We start from the raw sequence: 25,226 nt of genomic DNA on the forward strand, positions 1-25,226 counted from the left end.
GAAGTTCGATTTTCAGTTTTTCGGATTCGGTTTGGATTTTGAACTAAATTCGATTTTTCAGTTCGATTTGGGCAAAAAACCGAACCGAAACCGGAATGCTCCCTCCTATTTTATACTACTACTATTTTAAACATATGTCATTACATATATAAAAGTTTAATTTTCATAGTTAAGATTGAATTTTATAATCCGTTAAAATTTTTGGGTCCCATAACCCATACTTGCAGGCTGAACATAAATGAATCAAGACTAGTGAAGTGGCTCCAATTTACTCGTACACATTTGGAATTTGATATCGTTCTCAACATCTTTTAGCTGTGTTGAATTCCTCTGTACTTTTGACAAATGTTAGTTAGGTTGCGTGTTGGCATGTGATTGGCTCACAAGCACATAACAGATAATCATCCGTCAACAATAATTGGTGTGGCCTTTTGACAATGCTGATAACTTGAAGTTCTTCCCCCTTTAATCGCTGCTCAATTTACACATGATAAATGTTTATATCTATCTCTAAAATCTTTGTACTTGCAACTCAACTCCAATACGGTCTTACGTCCTATATATATAACAGTAAATCAACCTACACACTAGTTTAAAATTTATAAAAATCAATCTTAATGGAACATAATTATCCGACTCCAGACTCTCTCCCGCTCCAAAGCCAGCTCCAGCGCATTCTCCAGAGCCAGAGTGAGCGGTGGGACTACGCCATCTTCTGGAGCGCATCGAGAGGCGTGGACGGCGTCTTCCTGTCGTGGGGCGCCGGCTACTTCACCCCTACAACCACCAAGCCTGAATCCGAGTGGTTCTTCATGGCCTCCATCACCAGACTATTCGCGGCCACCGAAGACCTCGTCTACCGAGCTCTCGCCACGGCCTCGAATATCTGGCTGGTCGGCCACCAGCAGCTCAGCCTCTGCGGCTCCGAGAGGGCCAAAGAAGCTGAGCTACATGGAGTCAGAACCCTCGCTCTCGTACCGACTTGTAACGGCGTTGTCGAATTAGGCTCCTCTGATTTGATCAAGGAGAACTGGTCGCTTATCTACATGGTTGCCAACTCTTTCGATCCTCAGATTCAATCCGCCTCATCAGGGTCGTCTGAGAAAGAACAGACTCCGGAGATTGACAGATCTCCAGCTGCCGAAAGCCGAAAGGCAAAGGTTCCGGTGAATCATCAGGCGGCGGAGAGGAAGCGCAGGGAGAAGCTGAACCAGCGATTCTACGCTCTGAGAAGCGTGGTTCCGAACGTGTCAAAGATGGACAAGGCCTCGCTGCTGGTTGACGCGGTCACCTACATCAACCACCTCAAATCATCGGTCGCTAGCTTGGAAGCAAAATGTGTCAAAATTAGGAACACAGCAGCATCATCCGCAGCCAGGAGCAGAGCCTACAAAATGGAGATTGAGGTGAAGATGTTAGGAGCGGAAGCGTTGATTCGAGTCCAATCCGACGATGTTGATCACCCCTGCGCGGGAGTTATGGACGTGCTGAGGGAGTTGGGGTTGAAAGTGAATCGAGCGAGCTCCTCAGCAGTTGGAAATGTTATGTTTCAAGAAATTGTTATTAGAGTTAGTGATGGTTTGTGTAGTGAGGAAGCTATTAAAGCAGCTATACTTGGGAAATTCTTACCCTAAAACCTAAAATCTACTGCACATCTTATGTAATTCAATGTTATATTATAGTACTATGACCTCATGTTTCATTCTATCGTTGGATTAATTACATGTACTAATACCGTCTTAATTAAAAGAATTGAAATTTTTGGTTATTAGCATCACTAATCACTATTACCATCATTTTCTAGTCAATTTCAGTAATATTAATATTGTGTGGACTTATTCTACTGTAAGCTTTTATAGAAGATTTTGTTAAAATAATATTGCAGTAGCTAGCCCATTCAAAAAATACGACCACGTATGATTTTACATTTAGGTTGAAAAGTATTTTTTCCATAAAAGTGGACTATTTTTGTTCCCAAAATTTTGTTGCATTTTTTAATACTTATCTTTTCACCTACAAAACAAGACACAAAATAACAAGAAATCAAAAACAGCAAAACAAAAAAAAAATTGAAAATGGAAAGATACAGAGTTGGATTGCCTCACAACAAGTAGTGTTAATTAAATAACAAGATATCAAAATCAGTAAAGCAAACAAAAAAATGAAAGGTACTAAGTTGGATTGCCTCCCAACAAGTAGTGTTAATTTAATTCAAGACATTAATTAAATCCAAACATCAAAATCAGCAAGGCAAACAAAAAAAATGAAAGGTACTGAGTTGAGTTGGATTGCCTCCCAATAAATATTACTCCTCAAAACAAAACACAAAATAACGAGCAATCAAAAACAGCAAACCAAGAAAAAATAAAAATAAAAAAAATACTAAGATAGTACTGAATAGCCTCCCAACAAGTACTACTAATTTTACGTTGTTTGTTAGCTTAACGAGTGCATGATCATGAAGACATACCAATGATGAGGTTTTGAGCCATCTTGGCTCTGCTTAAGTTCATATATAAGTCCTATAGGAATCAAGAATAAAACAATATTTAGCTTAATATAACTAATCGTATCACAATATCAAAAACATGAAAATAATCCTAGACAATGATATTGCCAAAAAAATGATACACTATTTATTACTACTAAGTTATAATTTTATTACAAGTGGAGAATACAACTACTCCATAATATAGCAATGATCACTAAAAGTTCATATCCACAACCTATTTATACTATCTAGATGACACATTCATTTTTAAGTCATTCCATATATATACTATGTTCACATTATTTTACATCAATTTTCAACTCACTAGTCACTAGTACCCTTTCCCAAGTCAAAGCTGATTTTCCGATTAAAATTGTTCGTACACAAAAAAATCTTGGGCTCAGGGCCCATTAATCAGCAACCAATGTGTGGGCCCAATAAAGAAAACTTGCTGAATACTTTGGCCCAATGAGGAGAGTGTTATACCCTTGTAGGTAGGGTTTTGGCAGCAAGAGAGGGAACCGGAGCGCGACGAACATTTTGCAGCGATTCCACCACAAGCAGCAGCAGCCATGGCGAGCACCAAAGTTCAACGTATTATGACCCAGCCAATTAACCTGATTTTCAGGTATCTTCAGAGCAAGGCGCGAATTCAGATTTGGTTGTTTGAGCAGAAGGATCTGAGGATCGAAGGCCGAATTATCGGGTTCGACGAGTACATGAATTTGGTGCTGGATGAAGCTGAGGAGGTCAACATCAAGAAGAACAGCAGGAAGCAGCTCGGGAGGATTTTGTTGAAAGGGGATAACATCACGCTCATGATGAATACTGGCAAGTGATGCTCAATCTCCAGGTACTGAGTGTAATTTGTTTTTTTGATTTATTTACTTTTATTTGTTCTGGTTTGACGCGGAATTGTTAGGGTTTATGATGGTTTCACGTGGCCTGTTTGGTACTGTCAAAGTGTTTGATGAAATGTCCCAATTGGGAATTGCAGTTACATGGTTATTGAACTGTACTTGAGTAATGGTTGTTTGTTAGAATGGCTTATTTATGGAATACCTCATAGTTGGCATGGTGCGTGCGAACTGTTAGTTGTGGTAAATTTGTTTTGGAGAACTGGAAACAGGGTTGTTTTGAGCATGTGGCACCCCAATGACAGTAGTTTTAAAATTGCCTGCATTAGAATTTAGATATGGGCGTGTAATTATAGCTAGTTTGTATAGGATGATATTGTGTTGGATCAGGGTGAGTTGTTTCTAAACAAAGATTAGAGAGATAGTCATGTCTTTGTGTTAATACTAAGCAACCAGTCCTAAGACATGATCATTTTTCATCATTTAACTATTTTGTCCACTAACTCATACTTCCATGCTTTGAAGGTCTTACTATGTTTGAGCTGTTAATGATTCTTACTATGTTTGAGCTGTTAATGATGCCATTTTCTTTTCCAACACACTTGGCTGATTCATCCCTAACATGGTTATTGGTTATTGTGATGAATATGACATAGGTTTTCACTCTCTTGAATTTGCAGGTTAAAAGACTAATGAAGGGGCTGGGTTCTTGTAGTTCTTTCAGAATGACTTCGTCTGGATTTGTCCCGTTAGGGTGTCTGTTTACTTATCCTGGATTTCACCCCACCTCGTGCATTATTTCTCTCGCTATCCTACTGTATGCTACTGTGTTTCTGTACCGAGATTTACTAGTATTTGAAGTTGGATATCCTGTAAAGAATAGAATTTGCTTGAATCTGGCATTGAAGAATCGGAAGTATTCATTCACATATTGGACCCTTGTCCAGTCTAATTTGTTGTTTTTTTCTCATAATATCCTTACCTTATTGAGATGATTCTTCATGTTATGCTCGTTGATGCTAACAGTATGCTGCCAATTTGATTGGAGCCATATGCTCATAATATGACTTGATAGTTGATATGTAAAGTTGCTACTAACCTCAGATAGCGATTATGTTCAGTTTTCCTAGATGTGAGACTGTTTGGTGGCCCTTGACCAGACTCCCTTGAATTTAGAATCACACTTTGCTGCTTATAGCAAATAGTGTGAATGATTATATCAGGGTGAGCATGGAATGTTTGTTTTTTTACTGCTATGCTACTTATTTGTTGTGAATGTTTTCTTCACTGTCCAAACATATCACACTACCAAAACTTATTTAATCCCTACATCTTCTCTTTTAGAGTCTTTCATCACATGGCATGTTCTGTCCATCAATAATGTGTTTCTTACCGAAGTCTGTATTTCATGAACGTGTACTGTCGATTATCCTAATCCCTAGGAAAGCCGTCTTTATTCTTGCAATCATGCTAATTTCGTCTACCTCGAACTGTTTCATACTCTTGCTTTGTGAAATTTACCATTTTAGGAACTGTTTATTAAGGGTCTTGTTACCCTTAGGTTTATCTGATTTGCAGTTTATACATGAATTTTTTGTGATTTTGCAAATTTAACCCCCTCCCTTATATTTTTCCAGCCCTAGTTTAGAATATAACGATGTTATACCTAGTTTTTGAGGTGGTGTTAATAATTTTATTCTGAGTTATCAAGCCTTGTTTACCTCGATTTAATATACTCTACGTTTTGATATTCAAGATGCTACTGACATTTTATAGAATGGTAAAAATTAAATTAGGCAATATTGAAATTTTACAGAATGGTAAAAATAAATTAGACCATGATATGATGCAAGTGTGGTTCCATATATGTTTTTTTCACAAAATTTATGATAGATATGGATTGATCGTTCTCGTTATAAACCATATGAGTACTTGATATGAGCGCTCTACGTGAGGCCAAAATTTAATGGTTAATGGAGTGAGATAATAGTAACTTTAGATCAATGAATCAATGGAAAGTCTATGATTAAAGAGAGGGTAGATAGCATTTATTCATGAGGTTGTTGGAAAGATTATCCTAACTTTATTTATTTTCATGTTAAATGGCTTTTTGTTTGACGTTACCCTTAGAAAATGACCATTATTCTTGGTTAGGATATGCAGGAAAACGTCAGGACTCGATATTTTAAGTATTCCCTCACACCAGATAATTTTATTCATTCTTGCACTCTTGCAGATTTTTTTAATATACTTTGTACATACACAAATTCACACGTAATTTGATTCCTCCTTAATAAGTTTATCAGTCGCTTACTTAGGAAAATATGAGGACAAGTTCAATTTGGAAATGAATAATGTAATGTTTTATTGTTGAATTATTTGGAGTGTTCATTTGTAAGGGCAGAAATGCGATTTTAAAAGAGTTTGACAAAATTATTACAAATTAAAGACTATGTACGAAAAGAAAAAACTTTGAAAAAGACTTATACTAGTTTGAATACAGACAAGTCAAATTTAAGAGGATATATTAAAAGCATCGTAAATGCTTGATTGAATTGAATTGTATTGTTACTATGTGTACTTAGTATTACGATAAAAAAAATCATTACAGAAGTATAGTGTGTATTAAATCCGACCTAAAAAATGAATGATGCATGGAAATTGCTGACAGCAGAATTTACCCTATAGTTCAGCAGACAATATTGGAAATGTTTGAAAAGACTTTCTTTTTTGGTTCTTACAATCGTATTATCTACAGTCAATGTTCACATTAATGAATAATACAAAATATAATATCTAGGTTAAAGAGAAATCAACTTATATCCAATGTCGTTGCCCAACAATTTGAATAGGTTTTGCAGACTTTTTAAATCAAACCAAGTTGCATGGACACATATACTAGTATAGTAACCCATCCGTCCCGCAATATGAGTCATATTTGGTTGTAACACGAGATTCAAGAAATATAAAAAAAAATTGTTTGAATAAGTTAGTGGAATATGAGTCTCACTTTTATATATTAGTTTTGCAATAAAATGTGAGAGGCATAAATTAATAGAATGTGAAGCCTACTTACCCTTTATGGTAAAAGTAAAATAACACTTTTATCGTGGGACGGACCGAAATGATAAAATAAGACTCTTATTATGGGACAGAGGGAGTAGTATATTTCTATCACAAAACATAGTACTATAATATATTCTATTTATATGTTACTTCTATAGAAATGCATATTTTTTTTTACCATTTATGATTATATTTATACTAATATCTTTGTTTTTCTAAATTTTTAAAGATATTATAGTTATTTCATATGTATGTATATTTGTATAATGTTAACTTTTTTTTTTCCTCAAAAGGGTGATAGTTGTATGATTTATCCATTTCTTAATATATATGTATGAATTGTAGTAAAATTTTGTTGTGATCAAGTCACTGATCTTTTGGAATGATGCAACACTAATAATACAAAATGGGGATACATAAAGAAGGAAATCCAATGATTTTCCCCAGTTATGGGGTAGTAATAAAAAAGGTGCATCCTCAATACTCTTTTCTTAAATTTGATTCTTTAAATCTAATCATGTCCCAAACATCACCTTTAAATTACATTATATACAACATATCTCTTCTCTCTCTCTCTCTCTCTCTATAAAGGCAAGGTCCTCCAGCCCACCATTTTCCTCTCCCACCTTTTTCACAATGACTGATCCCCACTCAAATCTCTATGCTCAATGGCTCTTCAAATACAACCATTTCCCCACCTCCAATCCTCCCCACCACCACCACCACTCCTTCCTCCACAACTACGGCGCCGCCAATAACGAAACCCCTCCTCCCTCCCCTCCCCTCCGCGAGGCCCTCCCTCTCCTCTCCAGATATGAGGAGCAGCAGCAGCAAGAGCCCTCCTGCTCCGGCATGGATCTCGACAAGATCACCAAACCCATCCCAATTGATGATGATAATGGTGTCACCGTCGCCCTTCACATAGGCTTGCCAAACCCTAGCGCAGCTGATCTCGCCTCCATCTTGGTCTCCGCCGACAAGGATCAGGAGGAGGAGGAGGAGCCCTCCGCCACCGCCATCACCAGGCTCAACAAGGGCCAGTATTGGATCCCCACTCCCTCGCAAATTCTCATTGGCCCAACCCAGTTTTCATGCCCGGTTTGCTGCAAGACCTTCAACAGATACAACAACATGCAGGTTTTTTATTCAATTCTCACGTGCCTATCCATTCATTTCTCCTTTTTCTTTCCTCAATTTCTTTTAAGTTTTCACCTTTTTCGAATTTCTTGATTTCTATTAGTAGTATAGGAGTATTTTTTTTAAAAAAATACTAATAATATGTATATGTGAATGAATATGTGATATATTGGGGTTTATTTATTTAAAAGAGATTGGAAATTGAATTATATTGCATGGGTTAAGGTAGAAGAAAATTGAGTTTGTGAAGTGTGATGGTGATCAGACTTCATTTATGTGATTGAACAACTCAGGCAATGTTCCTTATGCTTTTTGCAAATTACCCCTTTGAAATCTGTGCTCTGGAAAATTGGTAACTGTGTTGAACTGAAACTTCAACAGTTTCTAGGGATTCAGATTTGATCACTCTCTCCTTCCACACAGTCACACTCACTCAACTGTGTGAATCTCAATCCCATACCTAAACATTGATACTACTCCTACTCCTCCTACTACTACTACTATCATCTCAAAATTAACAAGACTAGCCCAATAGTCTTGTTAATTACTTTGGGAATTGTTGCTACTCCTTTTTTCAACATTTTACTTAAATTAAAATTGATGATTACAGATGCACATGTGGGGCCACGGGTCTCAGTACCGGCGAGGCCCGGAGTCGCTGCGGGGGACGCAGCCAACGGGGATGCTGCGTCTCCCGTGCTACTGCTGCGCCCCCGGGTGCCGCAACAACATCGACCACCCGAGGGCGAAGCCGCTAAAGGATTTCCGAACCCTCCAAACGCACTACAAGAGGAAGCACGGGATCAAGCCCTTCATGTGCAGGAAATGCGGCAAGGCCTTCGCCGTCAGAGGCGATTGGCGCACTCACGAGAAGAACTGCGGCAAGCTCTGGTACTGCATTTGCGGCTCTGATTTCAAGCACAAGAGGTCCCTCAAGGACCACATCAAGGCCTTCGGCACCGGCCACGGCGCCTACGGCCTCGACGGCTTCGAGGAGGAAGACGATCCTGCCTCTGAGCTTGAGCAAGATGATGACTCTTGAATTAAGCAGTAATTTTTTTCTAGGGTTTTTTTTTTTTTTTTTTGGATTTGGATATGTTTGGAACTCTAATTTTTTTTCTAAGATGGGTTTACACCAGCTAAGCTTATGTAATGATGTAAATCGTTGTTTTCTTTTCTAGCTAATGTATCTCAAAGAGAACCTTTGAATGATCATGCTAGTGTTTGATTAGTCCTAGAATATTCTACCATGATAATTAAGAGACAATTAATTATGATAATATTTTGATTGCACACACTTCTGGCTAAGTTTAGAGACAGTGGACATGGGAAACATAGCCCCATAAAGTGCGGGAAAGTATATGCATTAATTGCGGTCTAGGCAATTTGATCAGTGAGTTGTTTCAAGATACAAAAAAATCAGTAGAATTTAGGTTTTTTATTTTCAAGATTTTGTCACTAGATCATGAAAAATTGTTCATATATATATGAGTCAAGCTTTGATCGGATACGTACTAGCTAGTGGTTGAATCTTTGTTTTAGGGTTGAGGATATGTTTGTTTTATCATGAGAATCATGATCAGATAGTCATGGGGTTTCATTTCAATTCAAAAAGAGAAAGAGAGAGAGAGTGTGTGTGTGTGTGATGATGATGAGGTGTTTCCAGGTGTTATGTCTTTCAGTTATTCTGTTTGAGAGTCTTCACTAATCCAAAAAGAATCAAGGAAAGATGAAGAGAGAGATTATATATATGCCCTAGAAAAATGGCCATAATGTGGATAGGCTTTTCATTCTGCAAAACACACACCAGCTTTTGGGGTGCATATGAATATGATGCCCTTTTGATTTGGCTAGTGGGAGATATAGGTCTGGTCATGGATGGAACATATACCATTTCAGATTCACTTCCTTTAAAATAATGCAAACCAAATGATTAGCCAACTCTCTCTAGGTTTCTCTCTCTCTTTGTGAAGAAAGAGAGAGAGAGAGAGTCATGATTTAAATGTAGATGAAATTGATCAATAAGAGTGTTTGAGATGTGGATAGAAAGATTTAATGTACTACTACTAATGTTTAAAGTTTAGATGGAGTTAGAATGAGAAAGATAAGATGGAACAAGAAAACATATATACTTTGGGAAAAGTATATCAATCAATCAGTGTACATGAAATTCATAGTTACCCTAGCTAATTTGATAAAGAAAAACATAAATTTGTTTTGCAGTATACTACTTATAATAAAAGAGGGGCCATATACTGTTATATTCTTATACTATAACTTTCAACTGTAGTTGAGGGTATTTATTCAGAATGTAAGTCTATATGAGTATCAACTGTGCTACATTAATCAACAGTGCCATTAAATGGATATTGGTGGGAAGGTATGAAAGATGAGAGAGAAAGTGAGAGCATGGGCAAATTAAGGTGAAGAAAATAGCTAGTTCAGACAACTTTAAATACTGTGGAGCCAAAGCTTCTATTTGTTGAGGTTTTATGTAAAAGCCTCCAACAAAAACACTGTAGCCCCCAACAGATTGCCCATACAATATAAATTAAATTATAAAAATTGAACTGTAGATTGAAACGACATGTCAATGACTCTTTTGACCGCTCTCTCAATATCTCACACACAATCACAGTTGCATTTAAAAACAAAAATATTGGTGGGGAATAATACTCCCATGAAGTAGTACTAGTACTTACTAAAATGCATTTACACTTTCTCAAATTAATAACAGAAGATAAAAACAGCATCCCGGGTAAAGATATCATGCAAATTCAATTAATTTATTTTTCATGGTGTGATATGGAAATGGTTCGATCGATGATCACGATTGTGTTTTGAAGTTCGAAATTACGGTATGAGGAAAAAATAAAATATTAGTACTAATATTTTTTGAGATACAAGGGAAGGTACCATGGTGTAAAACCATTAACCCTTTTTGAACGCTGTGTGTACATCAATCGAGTTACTGCACCATAAATCAGCTGTAGTTTTTTTGTTATATTTGATTGTTATATATTTCTCTGATTGAAAATAGTTTCTCTATATGTAGCATATATTTTCACCTAAGTTAAAAGCACTAGCTATCCTTGCATTCCAGTCTTTATCTGAGCACTGTTTGGACCGACCCTTTTGTTCATTTGTCTTTATGTTGGGTCAAAAGAATTTCTCATGAAACAATTAATTTAGCTCACATTAATTATAATCATCTACCCAATAATTTGCATTTTCTTTTCCCATTTGCTCATCTTTTTTTTTTACTATTCAATCTTGAAGTAACAAAGTAAAGTCTTCCTCTTCATCTCTCAACCTAATAAATATTCTCAACGTCCTATTCATTTTGTATTTTCTCACAGTCTTAAAATCCCAATGAGCATTGCTCTATTTTCCTCATGGCCATGATCTTTTCCCATGTAAGATTGTGTGTGTATTTGTGTTGACATAAAAAAATGTACATGGGAATGAATGCAGGGAGACCAAGAATCCGAACAAGAAGGAATTATGCGTATATGTTTTATCCTATCTTTGTATTCATATTCCTCTACAAAGGAGACAGCTTTGTCCCCTCACACCCTCTAAAATATAATTATTCTATTATTTATTTTAACTCAATCCCAAGATATAGTATATAAAGCTCACCCCCCACAGAAAATATAATATACTAATACTAATGTATATTTATAGTACTAGTATTTATTTGTTTGTGTGTGTGTACTTACACACGAGTGGTGTGTTGGGTATGTGCCTTGATACACGCACGGGTGCATATATACAATATGACATTGAATTCCTTTTTCGATGTTTTGAATTTGATGTAACAAATATTGTTGTGTATGGATACACTACTATTTAAATAGCACAGGCAGGAAGTTAAATTGGTGCGTGTTCATATTATGTCGAACATATGTACTTATATAATATAGTTCGTATGATTTAATTAATTGAAACTTGGTCCTTCAATTTGTTCTTCAATTTGCATGGATGAAGTTCAATGGTTCACATTTTATGTCCTACTTTTATAGTAGTATACATCTTTTACTAATTTCACTTTTAAATTATAATCTTGTTTGTTTTAATTGGATTTTGTATATTGCACCATATTATGTAATTATTTTAAAATATTATAGTAGTAATTTATAGTAATAAATATTACTCCTATTAAAATAACTAATTTACTAATGAGAGGTAAATGAGACAATAAATAAAGAACACTAAATCACATTCGATAGTGCATGGATAAAGAGATCTCATAAATCAAATAATAACGCGTGTGTATAATTGGTGTCCTATCATCTAAAAAAACTAATAAAATTTTGTTCACTATTATATTTTTAGCTTATTTCTTTAATTTATTTTAACCTTAATTCTATTTGCCTTTGTGGTGGGAAATATGTAGTAGTTAAATAATCCCTGTTTGACGTCGGTGGTTATGATCATATATAAGTAATCATAATATTAATTAATTTTTTTTGGGGTATGCTTCGAATAAAAATTTATAACATCGTAAATACTATAACTAGACATTGGCTGGTTGACACGTAATAATAAATATAATAATTAAGGCATTAACTGTGCATGAAATATCAAAAATGCCCCGTAGCATAATTCATGAAAGACACCTTTAGTTCATAGGCCCCGTTGGAGAAAAGATAAAGAGGTAAAGAGAAAAAACATTTTTTTGACTCATGATTCACCTTTGAAAAAGAGAAATAATAATATAAGTATTAGTCGTATAAGTATTAATACCCATAACGACAATGCCATATTTGATGATCAACTGTTAATTAGAATTTAGAAAAGCACGGCATAATATAAATACATACTACATATTTATAAAAGAAGAAGAAAATATTTGTTTTATTGGACTAAATATCCCCCAAGATCTCCTTTCGCACTAATCATTATCCATGAAATATGCCTTGCATTGATTGATTGATAAAGCTATCTATCTTTGATGTTGTTTTGGAGATTCTCCAATATATATAATTTGTATTACATATTACATTATCTTTGTTGTAGGAATATTTATGCAGATAAAATCTTCATTGTGAAGATACACACACCCTTTTGTGTGTGTAGTGTAGAGATAGAGAGAGATGCAAAATCTAGGTTTTTCTTTCTGCATAACTATAAGGATATCTCATGGCGTAAGATAAATAAAAAAAAAACATGAAAAGAAGAAAGTGTGATTTTAGGTTTATTTTTTGTCTGTTTTATGATGTTACAACGCGAGAATATTAATTGTGCATTTATTCGGCTTGTATAATTGTATATATATCGACCGTAATTAGCAGGTCACTGCGTACCCTGATTTAACACCCCTCACAATACCGTCGGACCAAAATATGAGGGGGCCTTTAGGACTGGAGTTTCAAACTTTTTTTTTATGAGTATAATATTGTTCATAATCTATCTTACACATACTAATTAGTAATTACTACTTGCATTGATTATGGTTCCAGAAAAAAGTACTATAAATTAATTGATGAAATTTCATTTGTGACTTGGCATTATATTGTTTCTTTTGCAACAAAAGAATATATATATGTGGAGAAATTTAAAGGATGTGGTCGAGTGACATGAGACTCATTCATTTTTAATTAGATATTTAGGAGATTTTTGTCTTTGAGTATGAAGCAGCTTTAAACTCTTGGGTCAGCTATCCCATTCTCCGAGATATCCTTATCGAATAAAAAAGAAGCTAGACTATATGTAGTGTTAATTAGCTAGTCTCAATTAATTTGGAATGAAAACAATTGTTAAGGTATTATATAGTATGAACTTAATTATATGTTTTTCACCATGTCTTCAACAAAAGAATATCATATGTGGGCTTCATGTTGTATGTTATTTTACATAATCACACCTATCATTCCCATATAACCGGTCATCATTTTTGTACTCCAAAGAATTCTAAAGAGTAGTATAAGATTTAGCTATATATGGTGCTTCATAATTCATTGTTGTATTACTATCATTTGATAATATCTACAAAATATGATTAATGTTACAAAATACTATTAAATAAATCATTATGTTAGTCAACATAACCACTAGAGATAACAATAAAACAATCATTAAGAATTTTCTTTGTTATATATCGATCAAAATTACTTTCTTTAACTTATTAATGAAACTTTTGGTGGACCATGATATCTATCAGTATTACAGCTTTCTATGGGTTTTATAAATTATAAAGTATATGATTATAAAAAATAGAAAAATCACCAAAGTTTTAAAAAAAATTAAAGGGGAAACTTTTCCTTTTCACAAAAGAGCACTTTCATCAGTTTCTTAGTAGGATCCTCTTTTTCCTCCTTATACATCTAGTGGATGATGCATGTCACCTATAATTAAATAAGAAAAAGTTTATAAAAGTAATTTCATTCACATATATCTCGACATGTCGTGTATACTAATAAATGTATTTAATTGGAGATATAATTAATTGGAAACAATTTCTTCACAATCCTGATTGTGTATTACCTATATCAGTGGTTCTGGTGAAAACATTTTAAAACATAAAATAGCTTAGAAATATATATAAAGAAAAAAGGACCAGTTGATCCATAAATGGTGAGAGACAGTAATTAAAATTAAATGCATGAAGTTATGATCTTAAAATTTAGTTACTTGAGTTGTGAGATTCATCTCCTTCACATTCTTGGAAAAGGCTGTCTATTTTTATCGCCTTTATTCCATTCTGTTCATCATATAATTCCCCATGCAATGTGCCCATACTTAAATATTGAGAGAATTTCTATCATTTTTCTGCACATAAATCCCCTTTGTCAGTTGTACTGCTTAGACACTTTCAGATGCCACTTTTAATGCTAACATTCACAGGGTCAGAATCTTGATTCTTTGCCCACTATTCCCACCTTTTGGATTATTTTCATTTTCTTATTTTATTTTTACCAACAACATTAAATACGTACATTTTATGAGTGTGTGACGTATAGCGGTAAATCAATGGCAAAAAAAAATAAGAGGGGGGCTGGCCTAGCCTGGGGGTTAAGTTGTTTCATTCACAATTAATGGGCGAACCAAATTGCAATCACTTTGCAAATGACACGGTTATCTTCTCGACTGCTGATGCCAAGGTACTAAACAATTTGATGCCAGGGCTTAGAGTTGATCACTACAACTTGGCCCTCGTCCCTTTGAATTGTGAGAAAAATTGGATTGAAGATACTATGAGATCCTTGAGATGTGGAATGTCCAAGCTATCGATTACGTATCTAGGCATTCCCCTTGTTGCAAACCCAAGAAAGAGCTAGACACGGAAGCACATTATCGATTAGTAAAGAATTGACTAGTCCTAACCAAAGCAATTCTTGTTAGAATCTTATGCTCGGTCAAAGGACTTTGACAAATAATAATTTCAACGAGACATTTAATTTTGTGAAAATTAAATGATATAGCGTCGATCTACATTCGGAGTAGATGACCGTGGTATATTCATTTTCTCAAATCCGATTTTCGGTGAGTGAGAAATAATGGATTAAAGTTGTGCAAAATTGCGAGCTATAAAAATGAGCCATACGAGAAACTATGAGATTAATTAAGAGAGTTAATTATCTCACATTGAAAGTAACAAGCTTATTAAACAAGTACTCCCTCCGTCCCATAAAAGTTGAGACAAAACTTTTGGGCACGAAGATTAAGAATTTATATTAAATAAATAGGAGATATGAAAAAAGTAGGAAAGATGAGAGAGTAAAGTAAATGATGGAATAAAGTAAGAGTGATTAGATGCTTTGTCTTTTGTTAAAAAAGGAAATGACTCAACTTTTATGGGACAGACTAAAAAGTAATAAGACTCAACTTTTATGGGATGGAGGGAGTATTTAATATGAAGGATTATTACATGTAATAATTCTAGTGGACTAAGATGGGCTGTAGAGCCCACACGCGCGAGCCCGTGCCCATGTCCTTGGACTATTCTTTGGGCCTAGTCGTGGGGCTCAGTGCTTGTGTTTGACCCGAGGCTGGTCTAGTTCTTTTTAGACCATTACCGTTTCCACGTCAGCGAGCCAAGCGGGATGACACCTTGTCAGTATGACGCGGTAAAGCCAACGTGGCTGACACGTGATGAAGTCCACGTCGTGAACGAACCTAGACGCGCAACGTGTCCCGATACGTCATTCCAGGATCAGCCTCTCCAGCTCTGTAACAGTTTGTAACGCCTTGTAACGCTCGGCGGTTACTGACTCGCAATGATGACAACCATCATGGAGCTGGGGTTTGGTGCCACTTGCACATCGGAAGACATGTACAAAACAAATAAATCAGACACGGATCTATTTGACCGATTATGCGATTAATCAATTCACATGTTAAACATATAATTGCATGCTAGAACGCAAATAATTCATGCTCAAAGAAAGTAAATCCTAAAACATCAATACTACGGTTTAGAGTTACCGATTTGATTCTCCAAAGAATCGTCGATTGCTCGCGCCTTCTCCACGATGTTGATCTTCAATACTAGACCACGAATCTTCTCTCTGGTTCCCGAACTGTATCTCGATATCAGGGTGGACTGATCTTATCAAAATACTAGGACTCGAATGAAGAAGACAGAAAATTCCTCACGAGAAGAGGAGCTGAAAATTTCGTTCTCCTTCCTAGAGAGAAGGGACGAAAATTTCATGTGAATGAAATAATGATGATTCTGTCTCATTTATTCTCCTATTTATATTAAATTCCTTTTGGGCCCAGGCAGGGATCTATGGAAGGTTTTGGATATGGGCTCCCCCAATTAGCTTTTTACTGATTAAATTGAATCCACAATTTAATACAAGCTTATATTGGAATATTACGAGCAGCCACTACGGAAGTAATATTGAACTCTCCCCATCCAAATCCGAAATTACAAGTAATCCGGGTTTCCACTTTGTTTATTATTTATTTCTCGCGCTTAAGATATAAATGTCCATTAATTAATTAATGTCTTCTATGGACTTAATTAATTAACGTCTTATTAATTCCAAGAGTGGACTTAGAAAGAAACATTTATTTATTATTCATAGAGCGATAAAACTCCAACTGACCAGTTTTTTGAATAATAAAACCTTGTTCGAGCTCCTCTTGAGGACATTATCAAACGAGACTCACCTCGCCCACGTTTCAACATAATAGCAATCCTAGCACCGCTAGATATTAATCACCACTACCTAATATATCAGGATTATTGGGTTGCGAAAAACCCGCACCATTTTATAAGTCAAAGTAGTGCATAATCAATACCGTATGCTCAATGCTAACATATGTAGATTAAGAAATAGTATTTTTATCAAGACCTAGTCTTTCGTAGATAGCATAAAGACACGTCTTGCTGTTAGATCCGTTCAGTGCTATACCACACCAATGTCATCTTATTTCAGTAAGGCTTAGAAATATGCGGACTGACATTGCAACCTTTCACGATAGGTAGTCTAAGAGCATCCCCATCCGTGCTCTTAGCTAAGAGCACGGAAGTGGGCCCGGACCCACTTTTACTGCTTGTCCTTAGCTAAGAGCACAACACCCACATCCGTAATTTTAAATTATTTTGTAATTTGTAATAGTATTTCGGGTATTTTTAATGCATTTTAATATTGTGGAAATGTTTTTATTTAAATTGAATAATAGAATGGTGGGACCCTTGAGCTTGTCCTTAGCTAAGAGCACAACACCCACATTCGTGCTCTTAGCTAAGGACAAACTCAAGGGTCCCACCATTCTATTATTCAATTTAAATAAAAACATTTCCACAATATTAAAATGCATTAAAAATACCCGAAATACTATTACAAATTACAAAATAATTAAAAATTACATAATTAAAATCCTAAAAATTAAAAATTGCATAATTAAAATCCTAAAAATTAAAAATTACGCAATTAAAATCCTAAGAATTTCGCTCAAATGTGATTGATTAGATCTTTTTGTAGCTCAGTGTGGGCTCTTGTATCGCACATTGTGTGTCTTCTTTCCATCCTCTCGTTCACCGTCGTATGCACACCTCGGCGTGGGGGAGACCTCGCGGTTGAGCTTCCGGCTTCATCCTCGTCGTAAAAGTTAGCCGCCATCGGTCCTTCGTCAGCTATAATCATGTTGTGCAAGATAATACACGTGTACATGATGTCGGTGATATTCTTAACGTACCAAAGCCGAGAAGGGGACTTCACAATGTTGAATCGGCCTTGAAGGACACCAAAAGCTCTTTCGACGTCTTTCCGAGCAGACTCTTGACGCTGCGCAAAAAGAATCCGTCTTTGCTCTTGTGGATTGCTGAACGACTTCACAAAAGTCGACCACCTTGGGTAGATACCATCGGCGAGATAGTAACCCATGTGGTATGCATTTCCGTTGACGGTGAAGTCGATCGCCGGTGCTACACCATTCAAAACATCATCGAAGAGTGGTGAAGAATATAACATGTTCAAGTCGTTGTTGGATCCGGCAACACCGAAATATGCATGCCAAATCCATAGGCGGTAGTCGGCGACCGCTTCAAGGATAAGCGTTGGGCCGCCTCCTTTGTGGCCGCTTAAGTGTTGCCCCCTCCAAGCAGTCGAGAAATTCTTCCACTTCCAATGCATGCAGTCAATGCTGCCTAGCATACCGGGAAAACCGTGGACTGTTTCGTGAAGACGAAGCAACCGTTGACAATCGTCGGTGGTGGGTGCCCGAAGGAATTCCTCGCCGAAAGCAGAACGAACGCCGTCGCAAAAACTCTTGAGGCATAGGATTCCAGTTGACTCACCGACATGCAAATACTCGTCTAAGAGGTCATCCGTTTTCCCAGTAGCAAGTTGTCGGATGGCACAAGTACACTTTTGCAACGCCGTGACACTTTGCCGACCGGTTGCGTCTGCACCTTCTTGAAAATAATCAACGCGGGTGGACAATGTGTTGACAATACGCATAAACAATCGTTTTGACATGCAAAAACGGCGCCGAAAGTAATCTTCTGGATACCGCGGCTGGTCAGAAATATAGTCGGCAACCGAGCCTTTCATGGGCTCCCTCTCGATCACGAGGGATGTAGCGACGCTTTGCTCTAGTTGGTTGAGGAGGAGGGGCGGGGGTATTGGCGGCGACATAGGCTTCATAGACGACATGATATTGTTCATAATATTCTTGTTCTTCGCGCTCCACTTCCGCAATGAGATTGGTGAAATCCATTTTTGAATTTTTTAGAGAGAGTTTGGGTGAGAGAGGAAGATGTAGATGATTTAGTATGAAAAAGTATGAATGAGAGATAATTTGATGTGAAAAGTGGATGATGAATGTGTGTATTTATAGATGATTTTGGGATAAAAAAAAAATAAATTCACAAAAATCCAAAAAAAACGTCTATAAACGGCTCTATTTTTTTGGCTATCCAAAAATATTTTTATTTTATTTTTTGGTATTATTTTGAATTATTTATGATTTTTTTTTTTTTAAAAATCGAATTTGCCAACGGCATAGCCGTTGGCCAATAAGAAGATGCCACGTATGGATTGCTCAGCGGCACGGACGTGCTCTTAGCTAAGAATGCGCCGTGACGGCAGCATCGACAAATACAGCTCGCTAGCGGACGGACAGGACGAGCTCGTGCTCAGCAGCACGGACGGACGGACGACAAAACTCCACCGCTGCGGATGCTCTAAGCCTATCTAGGTTGTGAAATTCTTCTTTTTCTTTTGCAAAGCATTGCATAGATCTGACCGTATTACCTTGAAGTGGACGCCGCCCACAACCGGTCTACTAAGCAAAAGATTTAGACTATGTTTGCTTCTTATACATTTAAATGTTTATAAAACATCTTATAAATGCACAAGTAAACACAATGTAATAATAATAGTGATTCTATTCGTGCGAACTACTCGAATAATACTGAATCGGGTTAAAAATGGATTGTAGAGTTTTACGTATACAAGCAAGATTCTATTCCCGTGAAATTGCTCGAAACATGCTTTTCAGTATACCAAACCTAACACATGGTTGGTTGACCCCTGCAGTGGACTTAGCCTATAAATAGGCTAGCCATTCCATGCATTTCAACACACAATTCACAAGCCTACACAACATAAGCTCCCTCTCTGCATTGCCTTTTCTGTCGAAGCTCTGTCCTCTCCTCCATCCAGTTCGTCGAAGCTCTGCTGATAACGGTGTCGAAGCTCTGTCCTCTCCTCAATCCTAGAGCACTACCGGGACGTATCTCGTCTTGCGGAAAGAGGACTCCTCGACTCGGCTAGCTTCTATTTACGGTTTATTTGTTTCGATTTTTCGTTGTAATTTCGTTTCTGTTTCTCCACTTGTATTCCTTCTTTTAGGTTGTATTACGCCCGGTTTTTATTTTGTAATTCAGAAACCAACAGTTCTTAACAACCTGTTGATTGCCCAAGATGGTGTTGTCCACATTAGTTATTTTAGTTATTACAGAGAAATCTAATGTAGGAAATCTAATTTCATAAAAATTGATCCAAAATCTAATTATATAGCCGAGACCCATATAATTCCTAACAAGTATCCCATTCTAGTGATTCAGGAATCACTCTGGATGAATTGCACGGTTCAAAGTGGTTTAGTAAACTTGATATCTGTGCTAGCCTCTTTACAAATGAGGCATAAAAGCCTATTTGTACAAGAATCAGAAATAATATAAAAGCCCAAGAGTACGCTTGAAACAAGCACAAAAAATTGACCCAAAGTGATCCGATCGAGTTGATCATGGCTTCATCAATTTCCATTGGATCGGGTGGATGCTCCTGACTCCACCGAGAACTCACCCAACCACGTAAATGCGCGAGCAAGGTTGCTGGTCGGGTAGCCGAGTCTGTTTTCTAAGGAGCACCACCCAAGCAATTGATTCGACCTCCTTTTGTTGGTAATTGAAACTAAAAAAAATACTACTCCCTCTGTATCCAAATAAAATATGTGCCCTTTCCATTTTCGTCCGTCCCATAAAAATATGAGCATTTTCACTTATGGAAAGTTATCTCCAACTCATTATCCATATACATTAATTTATTTACAACTTGTACCATTGTGACCCACCATTACAATTCATTAAACAATAATAATATTATGAGTCAAAATATTTTCACTACATTTAACCTTATCTCTCTTACTTTACCAATTGTGCATTAATTCTCGTGTCATTTTAAATGTCCATATTTTTATGGGATGGAGGGAGTAACATATAGAGATGCCCACGATTCTGGAATCGGCGGTTACGGTTCGGAACCGCCGGTTTCGGTTTTGGAAATTGTCGAACTGGAACTGAACCGTGAGGGTGTTTCGCGAGTACGGTTACGGTTCCCAAATTGGCGGTTTTTTATGGTTTCCGGCGGTTTTTTACAGTTTCGGCTCGGTATCACTGTTTACCGGTGTTTAATTATTTTTTTTTACAAACTCTATATATGCGGCTCGTTGAACTTCATTTCATTCGCACCACTTGTTTTAACAAGTTTCTCTCTCTACATTCATTTCTTTTGACGATAAATGGAGCACTACGATAGTGATTCCCCCACCACGAGCGAGTCACAAATGCTGAATATTCCCTCGCCGAATATTCCCTCTCGAGTTGGGGGAAATGCCAGCGGAAGTGCACCGATGTCCGGGATGATGCCCGGAATGACGGCGATGATGCAGCAACCCCAAATGGCAGGGATGATGCCTGAGTACTACAATATGCCCGAGATGATGCCCGGGACGAAGATGCCCTAGTTGCAACAAATGTCGGGGATATTGGGGTTTGGAGCCCCTTACACAGCGGAAGACTTGTACAAAACAAATAAATCAGATAATGATCTATTTGACCGATTATGCGATTAATCAATTCACATGTTAAATAGATAATTGCATGCTAAAACGCAAATAATTCATGTTTAGAAAATATAAATCCTAAACATGATTTCTACGGTTTATGGTTACCGATTTTGATTCTCCAAAGAATCGTCGATTGCTCGCGCCTTCTCCACGTGATGATCTTCAATACTAGACCACAGATCTTCTAACTGGTTCACGAACTGTATCTCGATATCATGGTGGACTGATCTTATCAAAATACTAGGACTCGAATAGAGAAGACAGAAAATTCCTCACGGAGAAGAGCTGAAGAATTTTCGAACTCCTCTACTAATTAGAGAGGGGGCGGAAATTTCCTCTACTAATAATTGTGTTTCTGTCTTTCCTTTATTCTCCTATTTATATTAAGTTTATATTGGGCCCAGTCAGGGATCTATGGAAGGTTTTGGATATGGGCTCCTCCAATTAGCTTTTTACTAATTAAATTGAACCCCAATTTAATATAAGCTTTTAATTGGAATATTACGAGCAGCCACTACAGAAGTAATATTGCACTCCCCATCCAAATCTGAAATTACAAGTAATCCGGGTTTCCGTTATTTATATTATTTATTTCTGCGCGCTTAAGATATAAATGTCCATTAATTAATTAATGTCTGCTATGGACTTAATTAATTAACATCTTATTAATTCCAAGAGTGGACTTAGCAAGAAACACTTATTTATTATTCATAGAGTAATAAAACTCCAACTGGCCAGTTTTCCGAATAATAAAACCTTGTTCAAGCTCCTCTTGAGGATATTATCAAACGAGACTCACCTCGCGCACGATTCAACATAATAGCAATCCTAGCACCGCTAGATATTAATCACCACTACTCAATATATCATGATTATTGGGTTGCGTAAAACCCGGACCATTTAATAAGTCAAAGTAGTGCATAATCAATACCGTGTGCTCAATGCTAACATATGTAGATTAAGAAATAGTATTTTATCAATACCTAGTCTTTCGGTAGATAGCATAAAGACACGTCTTGCTGTTAGATCCATTCAGTGCTATACCACACCAATGTCATCTTATTTCAGTAAGGCTTAGAAATAATCGGACCTGACATTGCAACCTTTCACGATAGGTAGTCTAAGCCTATCTGGGTTGTGAAATTCTTCCTTTTCTTTTGCAAAGCATTGCATAGAACTGACTGTGTTACCTTAAAGTGGACGACGCCCACAACCAGTCTACTAAGCAAAAGACCGGAGAGGATCACCTCCCCCACCTTATACACCATTTGATACCCCACCAATACAATAATGCCATGTGTCTATGCTTTAAAATGAAAAATCTCATACATCATTTGCTACCCCACCAATATAATAGTGCCATGTGTATATTCTTTAAAATATAATTTGAGTAATGAAGATAATACCAATTACTTGGCTTCGTAGGAGAAACTTAAAACGGATATGAGACCGATTCTTGGCTTCGTAGAACAGTACCATACAGTTATTTGTTACACGATTAATTCAAACAGCTTGCGCATATATTGGAGGCCATTATGATCCTAAACTCTAATCCAATTCTTTTGAAGCTGTGATTCTGGCACAGAACAAAACGCAATCAAACAAACATTCCACTGCATTCAGATAATTCAACCAAAGACCATAATCACTAAACTAGGTTGGGTAAACATAGCAAATCAACCACTAATCAAATGGTCAAAATTTACAACTATGCATAAGTAAAAGGCTCAGCACATGAGCAATCTCAGTGCACCTTTCCACATAATATTTGAGCAATTATATTTAAATACGCAAGCACAACTAAAATAACCTTATCCTCATCAAGAAGTGGGAGATGAAGAAGAATCTCAAGGGGCTCGGTGTTAGCAGCCATAACAACGAACTCAGAAATCACTCAGAAATCTTGGCTTTGTAGATACATAGATATATGAAACAATGATGGTTCACAATGTCAAAGAGATATAAAATCAGCAATTCTCATCACCATATAGTCAAGAGTGACTTTTTTTTCATCCAGTTACAGAAAGAAAAGTAGTATCAAAGCTGCTAGCAAGACTCATTTTACACATCTGCAATCCCAAGACATGATAACTACAACAACTCAGTAGCATGAAAGTTTGAGCAGTGTGATTTATGATAAGGAAAAATTAAATAAGTAGAAAAAAAGAGTTCTCATTATCTGTTGAATAAACTAGTCAAAAATCAAGCAAAAATATATAGTATCTAGCTTACACAAACAAAGGTAATTGAGAAAAGAAAACAAAGGATACAATTGTGATAAGTGGAGAAGACTAGCTCTGGACAACATGGTTCATGTCATGAATCATGATGTACTTTGATTATCAAAAGCAGTATACGTCAAGTTCCAATACTCATCATTAATGAGTGAAGTCCCTTCGGATTCCTGTGTAGAAGAAACATGTTTTAAACCACTCTTTGCTGCTTTTGGTTTCCGTTTTCTACTAATAGCATGTTCCAAAGCATTCTTGGGTCTCTTACTTGATTGGTGTCACGACCACAACTCCCTAGTGCTAGTGAGCGTAGCTATTTCGCGACTAAACAATTCTCAATAATCACGGGACAACATAAAAAGGATGAAATTTCTTAAATCAATAGTATCAAAGGCATATGGGTACATAGTCAAAACGTGTTCAGAGTATCAAGACTAAGTTCATAGCTTTCTAGCACATAACTCTAGATTTCAGCGGAAGAGTCCAAGACAAAATAGCACGTATGAAGACATGCTACTTTGGGCTACCTAACTACTTATTTAAAATTCTTGTCCCAACACCTTCGCCTGCTCGTCCACGTTCAACCTGCACATTTGAAAAATAACATGCAGGGCTGAGTATTTGATATACTCAGTGGGCACATTGCCAAAATAGTTCTATCTTTAATTGCCAATGCCACAGTTGAGTGATCACGGGGTTTTACTTAAAAGACCCGAGTCACTAAAATACTTTTCCTTGAGTAAAGATTTGATTGCGCAATCACATAACATAGATATACCATATCTGAACCTTGTGTGAACCGGGAATGTGGCCACATTCCACGACGGTCACTGGACCGGCCAACCCCTTTTGTTAGCTCGCGGTCCCCTTATGTGTACACTAGTCCGAGTAGGGTTTGCGGCCCTACTGGGACCCGAATTCGATTTAACTAAATTGGCATAGCCAAGCAAATAGGTAATCATAAAACAAAACATGGCATGACAATATACTTGAGCAAAGATTCACATTTTCATACTGAAATCACGTTTTGAAAGAATGCCCACCTCAAAAACTTAAAGCTCCTTCCGTAATTTCCTTAACTTGGCCTTAGACGACGTTCGTAGACGCCCCTTTAGTAAACGACATAATATTTAATTAGACTTTGATAAAAGTCATATAAGCTTAAACGTGAATGCAACCTAAGTGCATGATCAATTTTATTTTTTCCTTATTTTTCAAGAAACAATTTCTAGGATCCTCAAACATTAATTAAATCAGGAGATTTAATTTATTGTGGAGGTTTAAGAATAAATCGTTCAACTTAGGGAGTATTATTTTCCATGTATTTTTTTTAGCACTAAATAAATATGAAAATTAATTATCATCTCGGGATTTCAAATAGTAAACTCTCTCTCTCATCGAAACCATTACTTGGTCGTTTGTCTTTAACGAGTCCAAAATTTAACTTAGCAAACTAGTCCATTCCATCCTTTAAGGATTCTAGGGCCAGCCAAACTTCTTATATCATAAAAAAAATTAGCCAACTTCTCTATTTAAATCTTTAAGCTCACACTTTTTAATTAAAGAGGCCCAATAAAACAATAAATCAGGCCCAATCACTATACTCCTCACCCCATCGGTCTCCCTCTCTCA

At 36.6% G+C, this 25,226-nt stretch overlaps 3 protein-coding genes across 3 annotated transcripts; all 3 read left to right on the top strand.

Annotated features, from left to right (window-relative positions):
- The first annotated feature begins 321 nt into the window (after positions 1–321).
- Positions 322–1,707, top strand: LOC125207977 (transcription factor MYC2-like). Its single transcript, XM_048107505.1, has one exon. It carries the CDS (start codon positions 618–620, stop codon positions 1,632–1,634), a length of 1,017 nt encoding a protein of 338 aa, XP_047963462.1. The 5' UTR covers positions 322–617; the 3' UTR covers positions 1,635–1,707.
- A 1,275-nt stretch (positions 1,708–2,982) lies between these two features.
- On the top strand, positions 2,983–4,300 carry LOC125204068 (small nuclear ribonucleoprotein E-like). Its single transcript, XM_048102612.1, has 2 exons — positions 2,983–3,344; positions 4,029–4,300. Exon 1 carries the CDS (start codon positions 3,064–3,066, stop codon positions 3,328–3,330), a length of 267 nt encoding a protein of 88 aa, XP_047958569.1. The 5' UTR covers positions 2,983–3,063; the 3' UTR covers positions 3,331–3,344; positions 4,029–4,300.
- Positions 4,301–7,006: 2,706 nt separating this feature from the next.
- On the top strand, positions 7,007–8,782 carry LOC125207801 (zinc finger protein WIP2). Its single transcript, XM_048107301.1, has 2 exons — positions 7,007–7,551; positions 8,162–8,782. The coding sequence occupies exons 1-2, from the start codon at positions 7,051–7,053 to the stop codon at positions 8,591–8,593; spliced, it is 933 nt and encodes a 310-aa protein (XP_047963258.1). The 5' UTR covers positions 7,007–7,050; the 3' UTR covers positions 8,594–8,782.
- Positions 8,783–25,226: the final 16,444 nt, after the last annotated feature.

The sequence above is a fragment of the Salvia hispanica genome, chromosome 2, assembly GCF_023119035.1.
Source record: "Salvia hispanica cultivar TCC Black 2014 chromosome 2, UniMelb_Shisp_WGS_1.0, whole genome shotgun sequence".
Taxonomy (NCBI): Eukaryota; Viridiplantae; Streptophyta; class Magnoliopsida; order Lamiales; family Lamiaceae; genus Salvia; species Salvia hispanica.